The sequence below is a fragment of the Amia ocellicauda genome, chromosome 5 (genome assembly GCF_036373705.1).
Source record: "Amia ocellicauda isolate fAmiCal2 chromosome 5, fAmiCal2.hap1, whole genome shotgun sequence".
In the NCBI taxonomy this organism is placed as follows: domain Eukaryota; kingdom Metazoa; phylum Chordata; class Actinopteri; order Amiiformes; family Amiidae; genus Amia; species Amia ocellicauda.
The window spans coordinates 35,062,766-35,079,342 of NC_089854.1; the positions used below are offsets into that span (position 1 = coordinate 35,062,766).

Here is a 16,577-nt window from a genome sequence, read left to right on the forward strand (position 1 = left end):
GATAGGATAGCATCTTGCAGTTGATGGAGATTCGTGGGATGCACATCCAGGGCACGAAGCTCCAGTTCCACCACATCCCAAAGATGCTCTATTGGGTTGAGATCTGGTGACAGTGGGGGCCAGTTTAGTACAGTGAACTCATTGTCATGTTCAAGAAACCAATTTGAAATGATTCGACCTTTGTGACATGGTGCATTATCCTGCTGGAAGTAGCCATCAGAGGATGGGTACATGGTGGTCATAAAGGGATGGACATGGTCAGAAACAATGCTCAGGTAGGCCGTGGCATTTAAACGATGCCCAATTGGCACTAAGGGGCCTAAAGTGTGCCAAGAAAACATCCCCCACACCATTACACCACCACCACCAGCCTGCACAGTGGTAACAAGGCATGATGGATCCATGTTCTCATTCTGTTTACACCAAATTCTGACTCTACCATCTGAATGTCTCAACAGAAATCGAGACTCATCAGACCAGGCAACATTTTTCCAGTCTTCAACTGTCCAATTTTGGTGAGCTTGTGCAAATTGTAGCCTCTTTTTCCTATTTGTAGTGGAGATGAGTGGTACCCGGTGGGGTCTTCTGCTGTTGTAGCCCATCCGCCTCAAGGTTGTACGTGTTGTGGCTTCACAAATGCTTTGCTGCATACCTCGGTTGTAACGAGTGGTTATTTCAGTCAAAGTTGCTTTTCTATCAGCTTGAATCAGTCGGCCCATTCTCCTCTGACCTCTAGCATCAACAAGGCATTTTCGCCCACAGGACTGCCGCATAGTGGATGTTTTTCCCTTTTCACACCATTCTTTGTAAACCCTAGAAATGGTTGTGCGTGAAAATACCAGTAACTGAGCAGATTGTGAAATACTCAGACCGGCCCGTCTGACACCAACAACCATGCCACGCTCAAAATTGCTTAAATCACCTTTCTTTCCCATTCAGACATTCAGTTTGGAGTTCAGGAGATTGTCTTGACCAGGACCACACCCCTAAATGCATTGAAGCAACTGCTATGTGATTGGTTGCTTAGATAATTGCATTAATGAGAAATTGAACAGGTGTTCCTAATAATCCTTTAGGTGAGTGTATATAGACACAACTACCATATACTACAACTACCATTTCAATAGACATTACCTAATATTGGTCAGCACCTTTGTGAACCAACAACCATTGCAGTGCACAGAATATTATTGTTTTTTTAAGAAGAAAACCATATATATATATATATATATATATATACTCCCTGGGTTATATATAATGATATCATGATATATTTTGTGCCCAAATAGATATCTGACTGCTCTTTAATATACACACTGCGGACCCAGCTCAGCTGCTGTAGTTGAGTTGAGCTGTTGAGTGCAATGTGTCCTCCTCCTATGACTGGCACTGGGGAGGATGTGTGTCTTGTCTCTGAAATCAGTGTTCGGTGCTCACATTTTCTGTATGCTTCAGTGATTAATGCTCATTTGGGAGGTATGCACGGAGACCAAGTATGGTATACTTGTGCACTATGAAGGAGCTGGAGATGTACTTGCCCTGCCTCCACTCTCTCCTAATTAAATGGTATTTTCAAACATTTTCAATGGTATGGTTTGTATATGGCTTCATAAGTGTTTACTGACACAATATGAACTGGAAATATAAATGATATTGAACTGTGTGAACCTGTAGAACTGTTACTCGACTGTATTTTAAGTGAATCTGGATTTGTTGCATTTATCCTTTTAGATGTATCATGGGAAGCATCCCAGCATATAATTGTGTTTGTTAAAAAAGCGAATAATGTTTTCTCTTTTCTGTCCTGTTCTACTCTGCTCATCCCAAATGAAAAGAACCAGGTACAATTTTCCTTTGTCCGTTATTGCACTGGATTGGTGTAGTGAGGCGACCATGTAAGGAATTATTTACAATCTGACTTTTTTGAATGACTGACTGGAGCCCTGACTTGCTGGCTGTGTCAACCTACATACGTCTGCATAGTACTGGTACATATTCAAATTGACAGTTATGGACACTTGCTATCACACTACCGAATTTACACATACTGCACTACACTTTACATGCATGCTTCTTACCTAGACTTACACACACAATCACTTACACTACAGCACCTGCAGCCCACCATGGACAAATGCACTGATCTACTAATATGCAACAACTACTCTCATATGCAGACAAAGTATATTCAGGAGCTGAATAGCGTGACGTAAAAAATGAATACGTTGCATGTCATTTGCCTTTGTGTAGAGGAACGTGTAGCTTTTGGATGATTTCAATTATCCTGAGCAAATGTTGATGTTAGGCTTTAACTTCAGCTTCTGGTTCGGCTTTTTAATTGTTTCTAATTCATTTAAAATGAAATCAAAAAGGCATGCCTATCTAGGTGCACATGTGTAACGGTTTATTGTTTATTCGTGTGCAGTGGAGTCTTGTGGGAACTGTAGTCAAATAGATAGACGGTATCTCAAACTAAATATGGGGGGAGACTACATTGGCAGTGGAGGGGGATGAGACGCCTAGCCAATGAGTATTATGACAGAGCGGGTAGGAGGCTGTAATCCAATGACTGCCACAGCTGGGAACAAAAACAAAGTCTTTCTGCACTCGCTGGCTAATGCAGCCAACTAGGTGAAGGCGTCGGACATATTGACGGCTCGGTGGACCACTAGCGTTTCGTGTCACAAGTGGCCGGGCCCGCCCCCGCGCAGAGTGGCAGAGATACTCGGTAATGGCGACGGGTTTGGTAAGTGAGAAAGTTTCGGAGCAAAAACAAAAGATTGAAAATAGCTAACGAAGTGAGAAAAGGGCTCCGGCCGCCGCGGTGGGGTGCGCAGGGGAGAGACGGGCCGCGGGCGTCGAGGGGGTCGCCGGGGGGTGACAGCGCGGCGGGAGGCAGCGCTCATTGTGACGGTCGTTGTTTTTGAGTTTTGTTTTGGTTCCACTGCGAAGTTGTCTGTCCGTCTGTGACGTTTTCGCTTCATTCATTTCACCATCTTTGACAGCTCGACGGTCGCCCTGTCCAAACTTGTTGACATTCTTCATGAGCAACTTCGACACGGTTTTCCTCTGTCGTGCCTTTTATTTTGTTGTTTGGCAGAAATCTTTTGTTTTGCTAACGTTATTTAAGAGGAAAGCCTTCCCGAGAGATTGTTCCGCGTACTTTTTGTTTTGTTAGACCGTTCATTTTTACTTTTGTTTTTCACGTTTTTTTTTGTTTTTTGTTTTGCTCAGTGTAAATTATTAACATGTTTTTATTTTAAAGCGAATAAGGTAAGTCAACTCTACAGTGGGACTGATTAATTATGTTAATGCATATGCGTACGTTTAACACGTCATTTACCATTTAGGATACACCATATGTAAAGGCATCGATACAAAATAAAATCGCACACCTTGTACAATAAAACGAAATGCGGTGTTCAGATCCTAGAGAGGCTGGGCACAGAGACACTATTAATAACTAATCCCTTCGGACTAATCCTCTTGTGTTATTGATTACTTGTTACGCAGTTTCGAATGAATGGGTTCAGCAGCGCATGCGCCAAGTCCTAAAGTTTATAAACAAGGCTTGCATGCAAAGGGTCACATGATGGCTTTTGAGAAATGGAGACGGGGAGAAGTTTGTGGACAAAAGACTTCATTCTCGACTCGCTACTTTTGAATATTTCAAAGTGTTTTCTGCCACTTTTGATAGTCCGAATGGATGATATTTTATTTTAGGATATACTGAAGTTAGATAAGTGCGTGTCAATTGGAGCCGAGCGAGGGTAGTTTTCTGTATTAGTGCTTCACGATTGTAACATTAGTAGCATTTAACAGATTGCATCCAGATAACAGTCATGCATATTAAAAACACTCTAAAAACACTGCAGCTAAATTATTAAATATATTATTAAATAGCCACAATATTAAGCATTTTTTATTTTTTTATTTTTTGTATAATTATATTCAAGCAAAAAAAGAAAATGATATAGCCAATATTGTATGCTGCCGACCTGTTCATCTACATCGTTATTTCAATTGCGGTCTCCTTTTCTGAAATCAATAAAGTGGGTGTTAGGGTCTCCCGATCTTCAGTCTTACAATTTCAGGAGGGCAGGTCAAATCTGGGCCCCACTTATCACAAACGGAGCCATACTCATATTGTTGTTAATACTATTAATATTATTATTAATTAAACCAATAAACTTGCACTATCCATAAAATAGTCACAGTTGTACCAAGAGTTATGTAACTTCATAGGATAGGGCTGGAAGTTGTGGCACAGTGTAAATTTACCGGAGAGGTCACATGGTTTTGGCCACCATATTGGATTTTTAAAAATCCTCTTCTCTAGAACCACTTATACCACCATATTTGATTTTTAGAAATGATCTCAGGTCAGAAGTGGGGAACTCCTGAGACACCTGTTTGAACTTGTGCTATGTGTGTCTCTCAAGTCAGGCAAGGTGACATGGCATAATATGGTGTGGGAAGTGAAGACTCAGTTGATGCCCAACAGTGTGGAGAAAGAGCCTCCGTTGCTGATGAACGAAAGAGCTTCAGGAATGGACGACACGTTTGAAATGCTCAAGTGTAACGAACACTTGCCGTCTTCACCTGGATACCCTTCCAGTGAGAATTGCATGGAGTATGGTAATCACAGACAAATAGAACTGACAAAAAACTAAATAATAGTAATAATAATAAAATGTATGACAGATATTATATACATCATTGCAGATCCATTATAATTGAAAATCATGTAAGGCTAATTTATTCCCACATAATGTAGTCCGAACTGTGTGAATCTGTGTATATTTATTTATGAATGATTTGGCAATCCTGTTACCTGTTGGCCACTCAGTGCTCATCCGGAGTTCTTTCCATTGTGCATCTAGATGACCTCCCTGAGTTGCAGGCCGTGCAGGAGGACGGGCCCCACCCCCCCACTGTGTTCCAGCTCAGCTCAGGGGTGTCCCACCAGGAGCGCCCTCGCTCTCTCTGGGGTCCCCCTCCTTCCAGCCCCCCCGTGAGCTCAGCCTCCCCAGACACCAGCACCAACTGGCTGACCGAGCTGGCCAACATTGCCACTAGCCCAGAGAGCCCCCTCATGCAGTGCACATTTTATAATAGGTGCCTACTGATTGTTGGTGTTAAAATCTTGATGGTTTCTTTTCACTGCCACTTTTTCGAAATGTTTGACTGAACATCTGCCATCTGCCCTCAGATCATCTCCTGTCCATATAATAGCCACCAGTAACAGTTTACATTCCTACGCTCGTCCTCCACTGGCCTCCACGAACGCCAAACCAGGCTCAGCAAAGAATCACTGGAGGGATCGGGCAGCAGTTAAGCATGAACGGGTACAAATATATATATTTTTTTGTTGTTGTTGTTGTCACCTCAGTGAAATCTCTGATGACATCATTCTGGCTTTGAGATCCTGCTATAAGTGAACATGCACATCACAACAATGGCTTGGTTCACAGTTGATGCATGTGCACAGTTGTGTTAAATGAAGCCTTTAAAAAATCACATCTATAACGTATAGATCTTTTATACAATACTTCTGACCAGACCTCTGTGTAGCTCAAGAAAGTTGCTTTGGTGTGGAACTGTAATCAGTTTTCAATGTCTTCTTTTCCCCCCTCGGTGAAACAGACAAACAGCGAGTCGGAGTCTGGGATTTTCTGCATGTCTTCGCTCTCCGATGATGATGACCTGGGCTGGTCGCATTCGTGGCCTTCAACGGCATGGCATTGCTTTCTGAAAGGTAAGAGATAATATTCCCTTATATCTTGCTTTCATTTAAACAATGGCAGTTGTTTAAATGGGGCCAACGGCCAAAAAATGTTACCGAGAATGAATGAAGAACACAAAATATTAGGCTTCTTCAATCCCATCCCATGTAGATGTGGCAGTGTTTTTTTCCATGTTTTACATTTAACAGTACATGGTCGTTTTTTGAGAAAAGGCTTGTGAACACGTCATGAACAAATGCCTAAACTACAAGTTATTTGTGTCTAATTAGTCATTCCTTATGCGACATCTTAAAAAAGCAATATACTTAAATTCACATCACATAATGTAATATAAATGCAAAGAAAACATTAATTTCTAAGCATTTGCCTGAAACACAGGCAAACCATTTACTGAAAATGGTTTGTTTGTTGGACAGCAGCTCCACCTGTTGGACAATCAGTCACATTATAGCTTAAGAGAAACCACTGCCCATATTTCTCTCTGTAGAGAGTACATACTTTTGTAAGAAGTCTGTCCTATTTACAGGTGGATGAATATCTACTTTAATGTCATGACAGATCCTTTGCTTAGTCCCAAGAGAATATATTTTGCATGCTGTGTTTTGTCGTTTTTGTTATGTAAAATAATTGTTGATTTTTTTCTTTTGGCCTCAGAGCTGCTATTAATGGCTCTGTGTTAGATTAATTAAGTTAAATGGTAGTCTGTGCTTTGAAGACTATACTAATCCCAGTTGCCCGTAATCTAGTTGGCAGAAAAGTGTCTTGATTGCAGAAAGATAACAGACCTGGTTTGACAGTTGACCTCTGACGCTGTTCTCTCTCATGTTCAGGCACCCGCTTGCGCTTTCACAAAGGGAATAACGTGGAGTGGCAGGACGCTGAAGACATTACAGATTCTGACGATGAGTCTGAGGATGAGCGGGAGTCCCTCTGCCATTCCCTGAAGGTAAGCACACCTGGGGCTGTTAGTATCCTAGCAGAGCGCGGCATTTCTTTGCAGCCGAGGGTCCCTGGGGGCTCTCTGAGTGAGTGTCCTAGTAGGTCAAAGGGATTTTATTTACTCCTGCTTGGAGTTCAGAGCATCAGTTTAACTATTCATACCCACATCTGTGTAAGTGTCTGAAAATCTTAGTCAGCAGTACAGCAGATATTTAAATTCGTGGACAGATTGTTATTGATGACTGATACATGTATGAAATGGAATTATGTGTTGGATGAAGGCGCTGACTTATTTGTTTTGTCAGATTTTAAAAAGAGAGAATTTAAATCAGTCTTTCGGTCTGATTAATTTGGACTGAAATTGGAAAATAAAAGATCAATCATTTTTTGTAATCCCCACTTCAGTGAAAAAATACAAAATTGTTATACAGGTCAGATTTTATATCCATCCATATTTTAGCATTAACACAGATAGGTTTGCTTCTCCAAAACAAATCTAATACAAATGTCTATAGTGTAACATGAAGACAAAAATTGTTTTGCTTTTAAGCATAACAGCAATGGACTTTGCATTTCCTACACTGAACTGATGCTATAGTTAGTTACTTTAAAAATAAGGTGTGAAAGTGAAGAAGCAGTTTATGTTTAGAAAATAAAAACTGAAAAATGTATTGCAAAACATTCTAAAACATATAAAAAAATATTCAAGTCATTGTTGAGGGAGTGTGTTGACTGCAGTCCTTAGACAAGAACACACCAAAGTTTGACAGATTTATTTAAAGATTTAAACATTGCTTTGCAAAACACCAAACAAAATAATCATGACTAATTCCGGAAAGTAATTTTGAATTAGGGTTTTGAGCATATGAAACCCTTAGCGAATACAGATGCAATAACATTGTGGTGTCTGCTAGTACCTGTGTCAGTTCAGACATTAAGAACCCAGTTAAAGGTGATGAGGTGAGTTGGACTTCTGTCAGGATCATTCACGATCTGGCAATTCAACGTGTGCATGAATCTGCATCATTATAGTGAAGAAGGGCTGCACACAGAAGACTACAGGCTGGCCCAAAAATTAATCACTTTTCCATACTCTGAGGAGAGAGTGAGTGTGAGCGAGAGATCATGTTGTCCAGTTTTGGAGTGTTAAATCCTGTAAATCCACCATTCATAACCTGTCCTGGTCAGACAGGTTTTTAAAGTTTCTCTATATATTTAAAAGTTAATGCTTTTTAAGGGGCCACCCTGTTGTTCTTCACTGTGCTGTGATTGACTGACTGAGAATACCATCCATAATGCGTCTTTCTCTGGGTGTTGATTTACAGAGCTATGGTTCTGAAGGTCTAAAGTTAGTGGCACATGAAGAAACTGTGTCTTTTGGGCAGTCAGTACTGAAATTGACTTTTGACCCTGGTTCGCCAGAAGATGGCCTTTTAACAGCAGAATGCAGATTGGATCATCCCTTTTATGTGAAAAGTAAAGGTAAACAGCATACATGTTTTATGATACAACTGAAAATTAATCCAAAGAATAAAAAGACTGAAATCAGTTCTGACCAATCAGAACCTTGTGAAGCGTTTCTACTGTCCAAAGCATTGCTAATGTGTTCAGTAGTTATGACAGGATCTTAAGACACGTGTATAAAGAGGAATGTGTGGGCGAGGCACCAGTCATGTGTTTGAGGGTTGGTCTTCACAACCAGAGTCCAGGGCTCAATGTGTGATCTATAACAGTGGTTCCCAACCTGTGGTCACTGGCCTGAAGGCAATTATCAGGGACACAGAGAATTTCCCAGTTTAATGTAAATAAATAATGGTAATAATAATTATATCCCCTTCAGTCACTTTTCAGGTTTTTAGTTAAAATGTGTTTTTTCATCCCCACAATGAAAGTGATGAGTAGTGAGGAAAAAAAAAAAAACATTAAATGCATCAAACTTCTTGGTTGTAACAAAGTCCAAGGGGGGTGAATACTTCCTATAGCCACTGTACATTGGAGTGTCACAGTTTAATTAAAGACATATAATAAATGTGATCTAAATGTGCTGAAAATATAAAATGAGATTTAACGTTTTTTTATTATGTGTTGAATATTTCTGTATACTTTGTCAAGACGACAATGAAAAGTCACGCCGTTTGCAAAAATCGACCATTCGGTTTGAGTTTGGCAATGTACTAGAGAGGCACGCACACACGCAGAAAGGTTGGGAACCACTGATACAAAACATGGCAGCGTTGTGTTGCCTGCTGGGTAAAGTGCATGGCATGGTTCTGTACAAATGCGGTCAGTGCTTCCTCTGTTTAGTGACAATGTCTTTTCTCCCCATACAGGTTGGTCTTCCTTTTATCCGAGCCTTACCGTTGTCCAGCATGGGATCCCCTGCTACGAGATGCAGGTTGGAGATCTTTGTCTACCTCCAGGACACCCCGATGCCATAAACTTTGATGATTCAGTTGTTTTTGACACTTTCAGGAGGTAAATAAATCAGACCTTAAGAGTGCTTTGTTTTAGCTTTGGTTGGAGATGGGCAGTGTATTCCTGCCCTACAAAATAACGCTAGAATTAAAACCAAAGAACATGAACTGAAAATGTTCTGGTAGTGTTTGCAGAAGGTCGTGTGTATTTTAAAAGCATTTTTTTTATTTTTTAAACAAAACTATTTACTTACTAATACTCAGTAATGTATGCCAACCAACACTACAAAATCTTAAGTAATATATAAATGAATCAATTGATAACATGTTTTTCGACCAATACTGTTCCACTGACCCTGACCTGTCTGTGGTGTGTGTCCCTGTGCAGCTATGACTTCACTCCGCTGGACTCCTCGGCCGTGTACGTGCTCAGCAGTATGGCTCGCCAGCGCCGGGCTTCCCAGTCCAGCGGAGGAGCCGTCAGCCCCAGCTTTGAGAAATCAGGCGGAGACTTTGAGCTGTTGGGGTCCTCCCAGCCTTCTGGTAACTTCAGCAGCAAACCACACAAAAGCCACAGCTCAGGGACAGCCAGCAGTGCCACGCCAGCCAAGTGCAAGAGACCAATGAATGCCTTCATGCTTTTTGCAAAGAAGTACAGGGTGGAGTATACACAGATGTACCCAGGAAAGGATAACAGGTTGGTACAGCTGAGACTGTGGCATGGCAACCACCCCCCCCCCCCCCACCTAGAAGAAATGTATTTTTAATCTTAGTCATTACTACCACAGTATCTTAGTGTTTCTTATGTGTTCGTAAAGTAATATTTTTTATTTTAGCTTTATATATTGTTGTTTTTAGTTGTATTATTCCCATTCAGGCTACTTTCCTGTGAAAAGGCAACCTGGCACAAGCCACACAGCTGGAGAGGATCATAACAGGCAAACCTATTTGCACCCAGTATTCTTAGATGCTACATGGGGATCAGCTTCTCTGTGTCCCAGAGTTTACCATTACTCTTGGCAAGGACTGACTCAAAGGGATAACTGATAACTGAAGGAGGAGACAGAAAATCGAGTTCTGTTCACTGGTGGTTAATGCCTCAATTTTACATTTTTATTAAAAATGGTTTCATCAGCAGAGTTTGAGTAAAAATAAAATATGAATTCATTATGAATTTAATTTCTCTTAAAATATATTTTGCGAGACCGTCACCTTTTTCGTCAGCATAGTTTGCTCTTGTGCAGTAATTGAAATGTGTATTTCAGAGCCATAAGTGTGATCCTCGGAGATCGGTGGAAGAAGATGAAGAACGAGGAAAGAAGGCTGTACACGATGGAGGCCAAAGCCCTGGCCGAGGAGCAGAAGCGCCTTAATCCCGACTGCTGGAAACGGAAAAGAACCAACTCTGTAAGGACTGAACCCGTCACCCCCCACCACACTGACACACTAACCAGGGCGTTTACAGTCATACTCAACCCGTCTAGTGTAGGGAAGCTAGACCCCCTGCGATTCAAGTGGTATAGTGAACCCTATAAGAGTTCACTGAAATGTATAGAAATACTGAATCAAAAAAAGTGTGCGAAGAGTTTTGGATTGACAAAAAAGTTTTAGAACAGGATTTAATGCATTGTCTGTTGTACAGCATGTACCTAGTCCATTGAAACCTTGCCGTCTGTTTCTGCAGGGATCACAGCAGAATTAGGACATGGAAAGCAGCAGGAACCTGACTGGATGGATTTCTGGAGACCTGACTCGCTTCTGTTCCCTCTGTAAGGCTGTTCAGATTACTGTGACAAAAGTTATGCTTTTAAATTGAGACAAATATATATATATATATATATATATATATATATATATATATATATATATATATATAATAAAAAGCATTTACTCTGGTCACTAATGATGCTTAAATATTTTCCTATTTTTAATGACGGAAATGCCTTATTCTTCCAAAGTAAAAAAAAAAAAAAAAAAAAAAAAAAAAAAAAAACTTCAGGTATTTTCATATTATAGGCTTGAAACTGAAACCCTGTGGTGCTAAAGTAGGGAGCAAAGGAGCTGTATAAAGAAGTCTATTTTTAAATGTAAAAATGGGAATTTTAAATGCTTTATTACAGCAGTTCATATATATAATTTGTATAACTCATATATTGCACAACTATTGTAATCCATTTAACTTTTTACGAAAAAGGCTGGGATATATAATGTACTATGACGTGTAGCTTGGGTTTCAGCAATATATTACTAGGTGTCCTATACGAATGAAGAGGCCATATGATGACGTAGGTGGGGCAGCACACATCGCACTTGGGCGAGACTCGCCTTCAGTGTTTTTGCACTTTATTGTACTTTAAAAAACCCAATAAATGTAAATGAACAGGAACCTTATGAATCTGAAAATCAGTTCTGCATGACACAATCAGAGCCAAAACATTATAGCTTGTTTCTGTTCTGGCAACATTGTGATTACCATTTTGAATCATTTTTGTCAATAATGTACAGACTGTGGCCCCACCAACCTTCTTGCACAAAATGTTATTGTATTATATTATAAATAAACCTTTAAACGTAACCCATGCACCTTGTCCTTCTCATTGCACACGTCTTGAGATCAAAGTCCCTCATATGGGTCAGGAACTGTAGCTTTTGAGGATTTGGACACACCTATGTCAATTATTTTCTATGTAAGACATTTCCATGACGGGCAACTGAAACCAGAAGGCTGTGATTTTTGAATTGAGTAAGATTTTACGGTGCCTTGTTCCTCCAGAGTTTGTGACTTAATATGGCCTAATTATTTAATTAGCTGGAGAAACTTGACAATGCCCAACATGATTAATACTAACTACATCTTAACATAAAAAGACCTTGGAATAAAACGGTCAATCAGGAGAGTAATCTGATCAGTTAACGAGCATTTTCACTGGAGGGAAATGTGAAAGCCTCTGAGACGAGGAGTGCGAGATCTGCTGTAAGATAATTTATTCAGCATTTTCCCCTTAATTTGTTGGATTTTTTTTTTTTTAATCAAAAGAAGAACTGTAAGGCACAAATGAGGTGAGGATCTAAATAGAAACTGTGGAAGAGGCAGACCTTGTTGAAGTGGCAAGCAGCTAGCAGTGGGTAATTAAAGGATGTGACATTTTAATTTCTATAAAAGTTGCTAAAGATCCAGGGAACAGACAAATCCATGCACCCGTAGACGCCCGCGGCAATCAATGGATAGAGAGGGAGAGGGTGGATGTGCAGGACATAGTTGCACTCTCACATCAGGATGTTTTCTAATCAGACTCACCTCATGTCAAACGCACTACAAGGCCCGTTACACCAGGAGCTATGAAAAAGCCCCACCCCGATGAAGTACAAGACACATTAACACCAGGCAGGCTGGCACTGTCTGTCAGTGTCTGGCCATTATATGTCCCACCTTGGTCCTGGTTCTAATCAAGGTCTGTGAAACCAGCTGTGTAGGTTCTCGTGTCCTTACAGTCATCATTTTACATCTTGCAGAGTGAAAATCTCCATGAATGACAGTCTTACAAAAGGAAACATTCTGTACAAGTCTTTAATCAGCCACTACAATCCCCTTCCCACTGCAGCAAATATAGTGAAGAATCCAGGAAATGCCACCAAAGGTATGGGCCCCTATAATGCAGTATTAGAGAAAGTTTCCTTCTGATAACAATATTTTATAAATCTGAATTCAACAAACCTTCCATTAAAACCCAGTTAGCAGTTACATCTTTCCCCATGAAATATTGAGAGAATTAACCTTAAGTTGAATTTAAAATCAATTGGACAGATGAATGGCAAATCCCTTAATGAAACCACATTGAAAATGAAAGCTGGGTATGCCCCATGATCTAATAATACACAATTCTCACTGTGTGTATTGTGCGTTTTCAGCTGGCTCACTGTTGCACCGTCGTGGCTTTCTGGAGCAGCTGTAACATTATTGGATATATGGGTGCAAACTCCTTCCCCTCTCTGGCACGGACAGACTGCACATAGGCCTCCAGTGCACCTCTGAAAAGATAGAACAGGAATGAACATGGTGGCTGGAACTCAGCACTGAAGCAGCAAAAAACTTAAAACTTAAAAAATAAAAATAACAAAATGACTTATGGAGAGGTTTATCTTAATTAGGAAAAATTTAATGTGCACCTTTCACTGGCTGTACCACAGTTGTGCCCGAAAAAAATTAACCACTTCTAATAAAGTTATATCCACCTGGCTGATGGAGAGCTTCAAAAAGAACTAGAATCTGCATTGGAACAAGAACAGCATTCATAAATTCTATAAATACAATGAATGATCATAAATTGGTCTCTTATAGCAAGGGAGAGTAACAGATTTCTCTTTAAATAACTATTGTACGGCTACAAAACGTATCTGAATATTGAGAACAGCTGTACTTTCCACTGTAAAAACTGAAAAGCATGTTTCAGTTTACAGCACAATTTGTAGCATGAAAATGTATTCTTTTAGTATCATCTGTATAAGCACTGGTTTGATCATTTATGCGAGGGCAGTTATCTAGGTTTGAGACACAACCAATATACACTCACCTAAAGGATTATTAGGAACACCATACTAATACTGTGTTTGACCCCCTTTCGCCTTCAGAACTGCCTTAATTCTACGTGGCATTGATTCAACAAGGTGCTGAAAGCATTCTTTAGAAATGTTGGCCCATATTGATAGGATAGCATCTTGCAGTTGATGGAGATTTGTGAGATGCACATCCAGGGCACGAAGCTCCCGTTCCACCACATCCCAAAGATGCTCTATTGGGTTGAGATCTGGTGACTGTGGGGGCCAGTTTAGTACAGTGAACTCATTGTCATGTTCAAGAAACCAATTTGAAATGATTCGACCTTTGTGACATGGTGCATTATCCTGCTGGAAGTAGCCATCAGAGGATGGATACATGGTGGTCATAAAGGGATGGACATGGTCAGAAACAATGTTCAGGTAGGCCGTGGCATTTAAACGATGCCCAATTGGCACTAAGGGGCCTAAAGTGTGCCAAGAAAACATCCCCCACACCATTACACCACCACCACCAGCCTGCACAGTGGTAACAAGGCATGATGGATCCATGTTCTCATTCTGTTTACGCCAAATTCTGACTCTACCATCTGAATGTCTCAACAAAAATCGAGACTCATCAGACCAGGCAACATTTTTCCAGTCTTCAACTGTCCAATTTTGGTGAGCTTGTGCAAATTGTAGCCTCTTTTTCCTATTGTAGTGGAGATGAGTGGTACCCGGTGGGGTCTTCTGCTGTTGTAGCCCATCCGCCTCAAGGTTGTACGTGTTGTGGCTTCACAAATGCTTTGCTGCATACCTCGGTTGTAACGAGTGGTTATTTCAGTCAAAGTTGCTCTTCTATCAACTTGAATCAGTCGGCCCATTCTCCTCTGACCTCTAGCATCAACAAGGCATTTTCGCCCACAGGACTGCCACATACTGGATGTTTTTCCCTTTTCACACCATTCTTTGTAAACCCTAGAAATGGTTGTGCTTGAAAATCCCAGTAACTGAGCAGATTATGAAATACTCAGACCGGCCCGTCTGGCACCAACAACCATGCCACGCTCAAAATTGCTTAAATCACCTTTCTTTCCCATTCAGACATTCAGTTTGGAGTTCAGGAGATTGTCTTGACCAGGACCACACCCCTAAATGCATTGAAGCAACTGCCATGTGATTGGTTGGTTAGATAATTACATTAATGAGAAATTGAACAGGTGTTCCTAATAATCCTTTAGGTGAGTGTATACCCAGTATAAGAACATACATGTTACAAAATGAGATAAGCCAGTTGAATGAGAAAGTGGAGTTTAAAAACTCAGCAGAATGACATTACCAGCTGCAAAGACCGCAGGCCAATATTAACTGTGCCTGTGAGTGAGTGAGTGAGCCAGCCCCACACTGATTCCTCACAGCAACTTGAGTATCAGGATGAACGTACATTTTGTTAATCTGAACCTGGCATTTGAACCCCTTCATGGCACAAGCATCTCGGTGCGAGAAATGTGCTTGGCTGCCTGAATGTGGGCTCCCGAGCTGAAAAGGCTGTGGCATCTGAAGGTCCTGTAACTAATACTTTATAGTCTAAACTTAATAATATAAAAATAATCTGACACCCTGCCTCCCACAGCCCTCTGCCTTTAAATGTTTCCCTGGCAGAAAAGATCAGACCCGGGACGAGATGCTGAGTGGTTGCGTTCCCCTCGTAAGGATTATCAACTCTAGTAAATCCTGGAGGGGACTGGATAATGCAGTGAAACTGGAGTAAGGGGATGTGAGATGAAGGAGGGAGGGACAGACACAGTCATGATCTGACATAGCCTGACAGTCCCAATAGCCCTGATTAAGCACCCTGCCCAGCTGCCCCTCACACGCACAGGCTTCCATTGACTCAGGTTCAATGTGAGGAAGACAGGCAGGCAAAAACGCAAAATATGACAGATTTCACAACTGTGACCCATTTCAGGTCAAAACACCCCTCTGTAAGCAGCTGCAGAAGTAGCGCCATTAATAACCGAGGCTGCCTCTCACATCATCCTCCTCTTTCCCTCTTATTGTCCTTCTACTGTGAGTTTTTCAGGCAGGCATTTTGGCTCCAACTCTCTGGACCCTGAGTGAACCGTCTTCAGAAAGGGCCCAAGCTTCTAATCTAAACCCTGCAGATTCTAATCTGGGATATATACTCCCTCACAATCAATTTGGAATGGCATCCCAGTTAAGGTGAGAAAATGCAACAATCAGGTGACATACGGCAAAGCAAACGTAAGCCTGAGGCAGTCTGGCTGCAGGTCGAGGAGTGCAGGATTCAGGCCAGAGTCCCTGCTGACAATGACATGTTGGTAACTGTGAGGCCCAGCATCTCCCTGTGCTGCAGAGAGCAGAGCCGCCAGGGCTGCCTGTACCACAGCAGGCGGCAGCCAAGCCACTGAGAGCAGACAGCTGCTCCGCTCACTCCCATACAGCCCTGCTCCCCGGAGCCAGAGACTCCCTTTTTACACACTCATGTTCCCACCAGCAGGCTTGGGCCTTGCCTCTCAGACGTAAACCAGAGGAAGCAAGGACCTGTGCGCTACGTTACCCTTAGGAATTCACGGTTGGGCAAGAGGTAAAGTGCTGATATGACCATAGTGAGTCAGTGTCAGGAAGATGTTTTCCTTTGGAACACTCCAACTTCTCAGCAATGTGCACCAACTCAGAGTAATGAAAGGTGCTCTTCTAAACACACACCTGCGGTGCCACTAAATATGCAGCCTCACATCTGTCTGTGTCGGATACATTTCAGTCAGGGTCCCTCAGGTTAGACTGGAGTGGATTTCTCCATGTATCCTGAGAGACGGCTGTGGAAAACAGGTGTTGGCCTGTCAGCCATTTTAAATGAAGGATTTATTAAGACTGATCTGTGAGCTGTGGAGAAGTCCTAAAACATGATGCACACGCA

At 41.4% G+C, this 16,577-nt stretch overlaps 2 protein-coding genes across 4 annotated transcripts in view; one reads left to right on the top strand and one right to left on the bottom strand.

The window, feature by feature from the left end:
• The first annotated feature begins 2,610 nt into the window (after positions 1 to 2,610).
• hbp1 (HMG-box transcription factor 1) lies at positions 2,611 to 11,675 on the top strand. Of its 3 annotated transcripts, none has more exons than XM_066704930.1 (11): positions 2,611 to 2,746; positions 4,443 to 4,638; positions 4,884 to 5,118; positions 5,213 to 5,348; positions 5,647 to 5,758; positions 6,578 to 6,693; positions 8,012 to 8,168; positions 9,017 to 9,161; positions 9,489 to 9,797; positions 10,366 to 10,507; positions 10,785 to 11,675. In XM_066704930.1, exons 1-11 carry the CDS (start codon positions 2,732 to 2,734, stop codon positions 10,800 to 10,802), a joined length of 1,581 nt encoding a protein of 526 aa, XP_066561027.1. In that variant the 5' UTR covers positions 2,611 to 2,731; the 3' UTR covers positions 10,803 to 11,675. The 3 variants fall into 3 exon arrangements, with proteins under 3 accessions (XP_066561027.1, XP_066561028.1, XP_066561029.1); XM_066704931.1 differs by having other exon boundaries at positions 4,443 to 4,617; XM_066704932.1 differs by lacking the exon at positions 2,611 to 2,746 and adding an exon at positions 2,878 to 3,273.
• Positions 11,676 to 12,650: 975 nt separating this feature from the next.
• The window catches only part of cog5 (component of oligomeric golgi complex 5), a 93,066-nt gene continuing 89,139 nt past the window's right edge, over positions 12,651 to 16,577 (bottom strand). The window contains exon 23 of the mRNA XM_066704928.1: positions 12,651 to 13,129. Coding sequence (XP_066561025.1) covers positions 13,015 to 13,129 — 115 coding nt within the window. The 3' untranslated portion in view covers positions 12,651 to 13,014. The remainder of the gene's footprint in view (positions 13,130 to 16,577) is intronic.